Source organism: Perissodus microlepis, chromosome 11, assembly GCF_051167445.1.
Source record: "Perissodus microlepis isolate ML-2025 ecotype Zambia chromosome 11, ASM5116744v1, whole genome shotgun sequence".
Lineage (NCBI taxonomy): Eukaryota > Metazoa > Chordata > Actinopteri > Cichliformes > Cichlidae > Perissodus > Perissodus microlepis.
Genome location: NC_140471.1, coordinates 36,023,147 through 36,033,677, shown reverse-complemented (window position 1 = coordinate 36,033,677; position 10,531 = coordinate 36,023,147). Strand labels below are relative to the sequence as shown.

General features: G+C 45.2%; 1 protein-coding gene across 3 annotated transcripts in view; it reads right to left on the bottom strand.

Annotated features, from left to right (window-relative positions):
* Positions 1–6,921: 6,921 nt before the first annotated feature.
* The window catches only part of nek11 (NIMA-related kinase 11), a 65,550-nt gene continuing 61,940 nt past the window's right edge, over positions 6,922–10,531 (bottom strand). For 2 of the 3 annotated variants that reach the window (XM_084944530.1, XM_084944532.1), the window contains one exon: positions 6,922–7,865. In XM_084944530.1, the coding sequence (XP_084800656.1) occupies positions 7,807–7,865 (59 nt within the window). In that variant the 3' untranslated portion in view covers positions 6,922–7,806. The remainder of the gene's footprint in view (positions 7,866–10,531) is intronic. The other variant, XM_084944531.1, reaches the window with a different exon arrangement.

The window sequence follows — 10,531 nt, the reverse complement described above, 5'->3', positions numbered from 1 at the left end:
GATCTTCTTATGGCCTCTGACAGTGGACTCATCTCTGTGCTTGTCCTGCTAGACCTCAGTGCAGCGTTCGATACTGTCGACCATAATATCCTATTAGAGCGATTAGAACATGCTGTAGGTATTACAGGTACTGCGCTGCAGTGGTTTGTATCATATCTATCTAATAGACTCCAGTTTGTGCATGTAAATGGAGAGTCCTCTTCACACACTGAGGTTAATTATGGAGTTCCACAGGGTTCAGTGCTAGGACCAATTCTGTTTACATTATACATGCTTCCCTTAGGCAGCATCATTAGAAGACATAGCAAACATTTACACTGCTATGCAGATGACACCCAGCTCTATCTGTCCATGAAGCCAGATAACACACACCAATGAGTTAAACTGCAGGAATGTCTTAAAGACATAAAGACCTGGATGGCCGCTAACTTTCTGCTTCTTAATTCAGATAAAACTGAGGTTATTGTACTCGGCCCTGAAAATCTTAGAAATATGGTATCTAACCAGATTCATACTCTGGATGGCATTACCTTGGCCTCCAGTAACGCTGTGAGGAACCTTGGAGTCATTTTTGACCAGGACATGTCCTTCAACGCACATATTAAACAAATATGTAAGACTGCTTTCTTCCATTTGCGCAACATCTCTAAAGTTAGAAATATCCTGTCTCAGAGTGACGCTGAAAAACTAGTTCATGCATTTATTACTTCCAGGCTGGACGACTGTAATTCATTATTATCAGGAAGTCCTAAAAACTCCCTGAAAAGCCTTCAGCTAATCCAAAATGCTGCAGCAAGAGTCCTGACAGGGACTAGAAAGAGAGAGCAGATTTCTCCTGTTTTGGCTTCCCTTCATTGGCTTCCTGTTAAGTCCAGAATTGAATTCAAAATCCTGCTCCTCACATACAAGGTCTTAAACAATCAGGCCCCATCTTATCTTAATGACCTTGTAGTACCATATCACCCTATTAGAGCACTTCGCTCTCGCTCTGCAGGCCTACTTGTTGTTCCTAGAGTATTTAAAAGTAGAATGGGAGGCAGAGCCTTCAGTTTTCAGGCCCCTCTTCTGTGGAACCAGCTTCCAGTTTGGATTCAGGAGACAGACACTATCTCTACTTTTAAGATTAGGCTTAAAACTTTCCTTTTTGCTAAAGCATATAGTTAGGGCTGGACCAGGTGACCCTGAATCCTCCCTTAGTTATGCTGCAATAGACGTAGGCTGCCGGGGGATTCCCAAGATGCATTGAGTTTTTCCTTTCCAGTCACCTTTCTCACTCACTATGTATTAATAGACCTCTCTGCATTGAATCATATCTGTTATTAACCTCTGTCTCTCTTCCACAGCATGTCTTTTATCCTGTCTTCCTTCTCTCACCCCAACCGGTCGCAGCAGATGGCCGCCCCTCCCTGAGCCTGGTTCTGCCGGAGGTTTCTTCCTGTTAAAAGGGAGTTTTTCCTTCCCACTGTCGCCAAAGTGCTTGCTCATAGGGGGTCATATGATTGTTGGGTTTTTCTCTGTATCTATGAAGCGCCTTGAGGCGACTTTTGTTGTGATTTGGCGCTATATAAATAAAATTGAATTGAATTGAATAGAAGTGTTCACCTTTGCTGGTGGACAGGATGTGAACTGGTCACAAACTAGACCAGTGGTTCTTAACCTTGTTGGAGGTACCGAACCCCACCAGTTTCATATGCGCATTCACTGAAGCCCTCTTTAGTGAAAAATAAAATGTGATTTTTTTCAAATTCAAGACATAGATATGTTTTTTACTGTTGCACAAAATGAGCCGTGCATGTCACAGCGGAGGCTCTGCCGAACCCCTGAGACCGACTCACCGAACCCCTAGGGTTGAACTAGACCCTTCAATCCGTCCGTGGATGCATACATTTGCATGCACGTGTTTGGGGCTGCAGCGTTCAGATAAGGCTTTTTATTCCTCCTCTCCACCTCGGCCACAGACAGCGTATTTATCAAAATATGTTTACAGCTGTCCTGAATATTACAAAATTTCCTTTTTTCCCAGAAAAACTCTTGACTTTGCAAAAATGTCCACAGACATAATCATTACCGACCCCTGAAAGCATTTTTCACTACAAGCCACATTCACACACGCTGCCTCAGTAATGTTGGCCAGCAACACTCCCTGTTTGCCTGCAGTCTTAACAAAAGCCCCCCCCAGACGCTCGGGGGGGGGGGGGGGGAGAATGCTTTTTAGGTCATTTATGCACCTTTGATTTCAGTGCAGTGTTCACAGCAGTGTGTTGCTGGGCTGCTTTCTCTCCTCTGCTGTATGAGCTGAGACAGCACAGAAGAGAAGATTGTGTTGACGACAACTCGTTAGCCACCTGTAACCAGGGTAAAACTGAAGATACACAACAAGTGTTTATTCATCGAAAACCTCAGATGCTGCAATTAAACACTTGTAAGTCTGACAGCTGTGAAACAAGCGCTCACAAGGCCATCAGCAGCTCTCCTGGTGATTTACAGCAACAGCAAGTTCATTTCAAAGAAGCAGCCGTGAACACACCCGAAACTCTGGCTGATTGGGACCCACACCCAGTTTCACACCTTGGCTCAGGCGATTAGAAGATCATCAGGGGGTCCTTTTGTCCCTCTGTGGGGGGATACTCCCACTAGGTTTATATCTGGGACTCTCCACCATTTGACCTTAGAACTGAAGAAGCTTCTCGGATGAGAGGTGAAACGTCTTCAAGTAACTTAAAGAAGTCCAGACGCTTTTCTTTGCAAGCTCCTTTGACAACCATTAAAGAACTGTCTGATTTTAATAAGTGAGAAAAGCTGCATGTTAGTGAAAGCAGCAGCGCAGACTAGCTGCTCCTCCTGCTTCTCTCAGGTTGCTTTGAGCTCCTGTCAGCAGGTAATCGGCTGTTTTCTTGATGACGTCGACAGCAGCTGTCAGGCTGCCTGACAACACTCGTGTTTCTTTCCTCCACAGTCACAGAGCCGGCTGCAGACGCAGGAGACCAACTGCTCTGACTGATGTTTTTCTTTGTGATTCAGCATCTTTATTCAGACAATTTCCTTCTTAAACACCTCAAATCACCTCAATTACTTACTTTTCCAAACAAAGCAAAAATAAAGAAATACTTAAAAAAAAAATAAGGCTATAACTGCAGTTCCTCTGACGTCCACCAGGAGCTCCAGCAGTGAGTCATTCCCCAAACACTCCGATGTCAAAATGTTCAACAGCGGCCATATTTCATGGCTGCCCAGCTTCACTTCAATTAACCGTTAACTTGTACTTGGATTATCTGACAGATGTGGATTAACTTTACTGTCAAGTCTGTTATTCAGCAGTAATTAGCAGGTATCTGCTGTTCACCTGCATCCACAGAACTTTCTAAAACCAACAGGAGAGGAATCTTTTTGTATTCAAGCATCAGAGCAAAATACAAACCCAATGATTTATTGATGTCTCCAAATTCTTCATTTCCTCTCACATCCTTGGCTGCTCTTATGAAGAAGCAGCAGGAGGATTCATGTCTGAGCTGAAGCTTCAGGGCACAAACTGACGTTACGGGAAGAGGAAGTCCTGTTCATACAGGATTAAAGCTGCAGGGGGAGGCGGAAAGTAACATCTCACCCAGCTCGTCTGTAATTTACCTCATCAATCCAAGCTTCTTTACCTCGGGTGAAATGAGAAGAATATTTAGTGAGATAAATGTCTCCACAGGAGGGCAGCACCAGGCTGAAGGGGGGGTAGAAATGCAGCACGAGGTGAATTAGTTAGACATCTTTGTATTTCTCAATCATAACTCAGTCAAATCAGGACAGGAATTAAGTATTTATATTCAGTGTGGCTTCCACCTCCTGAGGAGATGATTATCTCTGATGCACGTCCACACTAAAGCTCCAGAAATCAGAGAGCTGCACAACAACCAGCAATCACGTAAGAGCTGCTGAACAGGAACCCATCAGATATCGACTTATCGTCATGGCTCCAGGGTGATGGGGGACATTTGCAGTTTTCAGCCAAACCAACACTTTCTGTTCCCTCTTAATGTGGAAACACGTAAAGGTGGATTCAAATCTTAATTATATGTTGACACATGCGCTCCATCACAGAGACTGTTTTCCTGCAGCATCCAGTAGCGCTTCCAAAAACCTTGTCTCCAGCTGACAGAGGCTCCAAATTCTAAAGCAGGAATGATTTGATAGACCAAAACACAAACCTGTGTGCCTAATATTGTGTCTGTGTCCTGGAGTCTGTGCGGTGGAGCTTCCAGAAAATTCCAGCAATGCTCAGTGAATTGAGATCTAGGAAATCTGGAGGCACCACCCTGAGGTCGTTGTCATGTTTCTCACAGTATTCCTGAACGCTGGGGGGTAGGGAGCGTTGTCCTGCTGAACGAGGGAATACCTCTGCCATGGAGTGTCCACAGTCTTTTCATCCAGAGCATCACGCTGCCTACCCTGACCTGCCTTCCTCTAACAGAGCCAAGGAGGCAGCACATACCTGACTATACACAGAGTGATGAAGAAAAGACTTGTTTGGACCACTCGTGCTGAACCTGGCACACCAGGAACACCGCACACACCTGCTGTTTGCAGATGCAGTGACACAATCATGACGCTGTCACACATCAACCTGATGCACTTTCAAACATATCCAAGCTGTCGGTTTTAGTCACTGCACCTGAAGGTGGTTGTAAAGTCAGGGCTGATGAGAAGAAGCAACTCTTCACACTGTGTCAGTCTGAATTATACTGGGACAAACCCACCGTGGTGCCACCCGCTGGTATTGGGCTTCACATTTTGAAGCCTCGTCGTTTTTGGCTGTAACCACAGATTGACCGTGTCTGTCTGTTCCTCTGTGTTAACCCTGCGACAGGTCCACTGCCAGGTTAATTAGCTTAGCTGAAGCTAAACAGAAAGATCGCAGCTGTAGCTGCCTGTCAGTGGTCACATCCGGAACTTAAATTAATGTTCCCGAGCACCTTGACTGAATTAGTTGTTACAAAGGGAGGAATGACTGGAAAAGACTGCTGGAGCTTCTGGTAAAATAATAATTCATTAAAAATAATCAATTTAATATCCAGGGAACAGGAAGTAGAGCTGATCCATCAGTACCTACAAATTTTTCAGATACATTTTGGACTCCCACCGTTTCCCCACAAAAGTCAGAGTAATGTAATTTGATGTCCTCTGCAGAGAAATGTTTTCAGACCCTGAGCTCTGGCTCGAGGGACCTCAGCACGGGCAGGAGTAATCACAGAGCTCTGTTCTTCTTCTAAACACCTCCTCTTCCTCCTTGTTTTACGAGGAGCTCCGAGGAAGCCGACAGCCTTTAATTCCCACGCAGAGCAGCTGTTGTGTGTTTGTGGAGAAAGACGTTGTTGCCATGGTGACAAGACAACTCAATCCAAGTGGGATTTTTCATTTCATTAACCCCACCTATGTGACCATCAACCAGCCACCTACCAGCTGGATCCAATCAGAGCAGAGAGGCAGGGTTTCATGCAGAGGGGTGGAGCCATGATCGTGTTTAGTCAGATAAGTTGAATGAAAGCAAACAGAATAATGATATTTATTATTTTTGTTTGCTGTGTTTCCTTTTTTTAAACCCAACATCTGTCATTTCATATGCAGCAGTTTGTATTTTGAGCTGCAGGCCTGCAGCTGCTCCGGTAGCTGCAGGCCTGCAGCTGCTCCGGTAGCTCCGTGTTTGGTCTCACCTGCTCCTGACAGATATGTTACTCCCGAGCCAAATTTCACTTTGAGCTGATAAACTACAGGAGACGGAAAAAACTATTTCAAATACGACGTGGAGTCTCCAGACAGGATTTAAATTTAGAGGAGGAGGCGCAGCGAGTTCAGGGAAAAGCAGCAGTTTATCGCTGCTGCTGGGGAGGGGCTGAAAAATGGCTCACATGCACTGTGGATTAGATAAAAATCGACCCCTTCACAGATCTACAAATCCTGCAAGAATGAGGCTTAACGTGTGAAGTATGGTGATAACAAGCTGCAGGGAGCAGTGCCCTCCTCCAGGATTACAGCAGAGAGCAGACAAAGCAGTAAGCTGATGAGCAAGAGTTCACTTCAGCTTGTTTTCTGTGGCTGAACTTTTCCTGCTGTGCAACAAATGAGAGAAAACACGGGATGAAGTCCGTACCAAAGCTCGTCATGCTGCAGGGAGGTGTTTGTGCTCTCTGCACACCAGCTTCACAGCCTGCACGTTAAACTCTGCTTTTAACTGTTTGAAAGGAAGGAATCCTCCTCATCCTCACACTAACAGTTTCCACTGTGAACACGCCCTCGCTGTTTCTTTTACCTTTTTCAAATGTTTCTTGTCATCTTAAATGTTCGGTTGTTTTTGTTTAACTGGGAGTTTCTTCCACAATCTGCACAAACAAAAGCAGATCTGCTTCGTATCACGCTCTGATCCACGCGGCGACGCTTGCAGCTTCGGGGATGATGTTTCGTCTGCGATAATTGGATTATTCTAAATGAAACTTTCACAGGCGCTTGTGGAGAGATGGAGCTTAAATCTCAGCTGATACCCCAAAACTGTTTTTTAATAGATAAAATTTGAAAAAAGAAACTCAGCAGAGGAAAAGTGTGCAGACAGCTGGAGCCAAAGTTACGTTGTGGCCTGTAGGAGACTGAAGAGAGGAGAGGAACTAAGCAGATGCTGAAAGGCTGCAGGTTGATTTAGCTGAACGAGCCTCTGATGAGTTCATTTTAATTCTAATGCTATAATAAAACCATCAATATACATTATTTTACTGAAGCCAGTTTCCTGCTCAAAGAAGATCTGTAGGTTAAGAGCTGAGCTGCCTGAGGGAGCAGATCGTTTCTGCTTTTGTGTTTTTATGAGCCTTTAATGAGGAAGTAATGAAATGCAGAACCAATTATCTCGATGCCCCCTCTCAATAACCCTGGAAACACGCAGACAGCAAGACAGATTAAAGACGGGACATTAAATTCACTTTACATTGGTGAAGATGATACACCGTCATTTATTTTTCTAGTGATTATTGTTGCGCTTTCATCAAGCAGCAGAATCTTCCTCACGAGTCACATTTATTATTTCATGAATCTGCAGCAGCGAATATGTTTTAAAGGAAACACCACCACCCGCATCCATGACAACTAATATCTGTTTTCCCCTAAAATATATATTGACCATAATCTCAGCTGGTATTATAAAAGAGCTTCTTGCTCTGGTTTACAACAGAACAACAGTCCGCACCGACTCAAAGGTCGAGTCGAGCGGCTGACTCGAGGGTCAATGGCGTCTTTTTCCTGATCGGACAATCAGAAGGAAAGACTACGTTTTACAGCAGAGATGTGTCCTTGATCCAGCACAGCTGATTTAAAGGCTAAATGACCTCCTCAACATGTCTTGAAGTTCTCCAGAGGCCTGGTAATGAACTAATCATGTGATCCAGGTGTGTTGACCCAGGGTGAGATCTCAAACCTGCAGGAGACCCTCGAGGCCTGCAGTCCCCCACCTCTGTTGTAGAATAAATCCACACCCTCAGGACTTGAACCTTGGACCTGCAGTGCCCGAGTCTAAACTTTGCATCTTTAATTTATCCCAGCGTCTGACGTGCACATCGAGTGCTTCATGTAAAAATCTGAAAAACTATTTTCATGGAGACAAACCAGAAAAAAACTAAGAAATCCTAAATATTCCTAAATCAGTTCAGCTAAAACAGGAAAAAGTCTGCTGCCTTGCTCAAAGGAAGTTGGTAACATCTGTGCAGTACAAAAAGTTCTGGATCAGATCCTCAAACTAACAGGAGGTGGAGGACTCGCTGTCTCCGCTGCTGGAGTTCAGTCTCAGACTGGCTGCGGTTGATGGTCGGGGCTCCGAGGGGCCTCTGGCCCTGCTGGGTCTCCTGGTTTAAAGACAAACAACACAAAAGAGGAAAGTAAGACAATCTGGACCTCGACTCGTACGGTTTCAGGATCTGGAGCTTCTGTTTTGACCGAAGACACGCCTCCAACATTTCCATCATAGTTCCAACTGAAGAAAACGAGACGATCACTAAACACGATTGTAACAGGACAAAAGCTATGATGAAATGTTTCAGCAATCTTCTTTGTTTACGTCAATAAACCAAAACTGTTAGTAAACCACGTGGATCAACTAGTCACTGAACTGTAATCTTATGATTTTACTAGAATAATGTTGCAGCTTACAGACGACGAAGAGACTAAATCAGAATGAACACTGAACACTAAAGTTATCTGTTCTTCATCCCGTACTTCATAATATCAGTATCACAAATTTAAACACGTGTCCTGGTTACCTGATGTAACTCCATAACTGCAAGTGGTAACTACACCCCCCAGTACGCTTCAGCAGTGGCTGTGAGGGGTGTTCACCTGTGGTAGTCATGACAATAACCTGACCAATCCCTCACTGCGGCTCAGAGTCTGCAGCACTTTGTGACAGTGAGGCGTGTGGAGGATTGTAGAAACTCTGCTGTCAGTCTTTAATAAGAGATTTCATAACTGCATGTGTCATTTTTTTCCTCACATGAAATATTTGAACCATTTTTGAGAAAAAGTTTGAGAAGCAGCAGCTCCGCCGGTTTCATGTAGTCCAGGAACGGAGGGCCAGCGTGAGCAGGGTGTAAGGCTGCAGAGCACGCCATTGGCTGGTTCCTCCATCAAGTGATGTGACAAGTCCTGACGACAGGTACCTGCAGACCCCGCCCTGCATGTCACCTGGAAGCCAAACACCTACTAAGTTTCTTCATGGTGGGTTTTTCCTTTAATTTGAAATGTTTCTACACGTGAGCATTTTTAATGAACCCTGGTCGGTGCTTTTAATCCAGTCTGAAGCATTTATATTACCTCCACCTGGTGCTATTAAAAGCAGCGCAGTGACCCTTTTATGCTGCTCCTGTTGGATCCAGTGACTGACAGCAGATTACCGTGATGTGATCCTGATTTCAGGAAGCGCTGGCGTCCTTCCTCACTTCCTGCCTCTCTGTCTGCAGGAGCAGCTCAGGCTCCATCAACAGAAGCACAGCAGAGTGTGGAGGTGATCTAATGGGATTATAATGGCAGGATATCTGCTGCTGCCAGAATCTAGACACGCATGTCTATACTGCCTCACACACACACAGAAAATGACCAGGCTGAAAACTTTCATAAAAGCAAAAGTGCGACGTCTCAGTCACAGGTAGTCGTTTCGAGTCTCTTTGAAGATTAACGAGCTCAGCGTCTTAACGAGGCTCTTGATTGCCAGGAAGTCTGAGCTGTAACGAGCTCTGAATGCTGACGAGCTGACGCCCTCACAGAGATCATTAAACCGAAAGCCGCCGGGCGTCGTGTCCGGACCGGTCCGCGCTACACCAGCTGATATTTGAACCCTTTTGAATTTTATTGTTCACGTCTCTGGATTTCTTTCACTTCCTTCCTGCTTTCGCGTCTACGACTTCACATTTCATAATCAGAAACGATTTGCCTTCAGGGGCTCCGTTTAACAAATATCACGTGCAACTCTTGCACTGCTTTCAGCTATTTTTGTTATTTAAGCACTTTGCAGAGTATCCATCAGATCCTTTTAATGTCTGACTTTCAGCTTCACCTTTCTTTCTGTATCTGTTATCGATGTTGGGAGTCTCTTCCTTTCCCTTCACACTGAATCGGACGTGTTAAACAAAGGCACGGCCAGCACAGACTCTGAGCTGCTGTTCAACAGCTAATGACTGGACAGTAAATCAGGATAATGGGCTCTGGGCTGCTCCGGGCCTTTCGTCCGTTCACTGGATGCTAAATATCCGGGGATTTAATGGCTGTTTATCTCTGCTGATGCTGCATTCTGTTACTTTGCTTCCCTAAAGGGAATAATTAGTCTGGTTAAGCAGGGACCTGACAGGCAGGACGGGGAAACACGCTGAACTCTTTGTCCAACTAATGCTGAAGCCACAGTTTTAATGGAAACCCAAAAGGAACAGCAAACAGTGATGAAGCACTCGGTGTTAACCTAATCAGGCTGTTTGCCACAGAATTTTATTTTTCTTGACTTTATTCACTTTGTGAACGTTGATAAACTCACTTCAGACTCACCTGCAGAAAACTGAATATTTTCTTCTGCTTTCACGTTTGTTTGACAGAGTCCATCTGCTGCTGCTTGATACCAACATGTGTTTCCTGCTGCTGCAATGACTGACATCAGGAAGTGTCTGCAGCCTGCTGGATGATGTCCTGTAACCCACTGAAGGCTGTCAGAACTTGTTTGTGCTGTGAGCAGCCATGTGGTGCAGGATAAACACAGCTGTACACATCTGCATGACGCCCTGAGGGGGCGCGGCCGAACGCCCTGTCCCACAGAGCACATGTCGACGGCACTGCAAACCCCCTCAAACAGCCCAGCGTCACTGAGATCAGGTTCACATCCTGAATCCACGGAAGAGCAACCTTCAGCTCAGGAGGCAGAGCTACAGATCTACTAACTGTAAGGTCAGTGCTTTGATGCCTGACTGTAAGACACCGGACCCCGCGTTGGAATAACACATCCATCGGAGTGAGTGTGTGAATGCACGCAGGC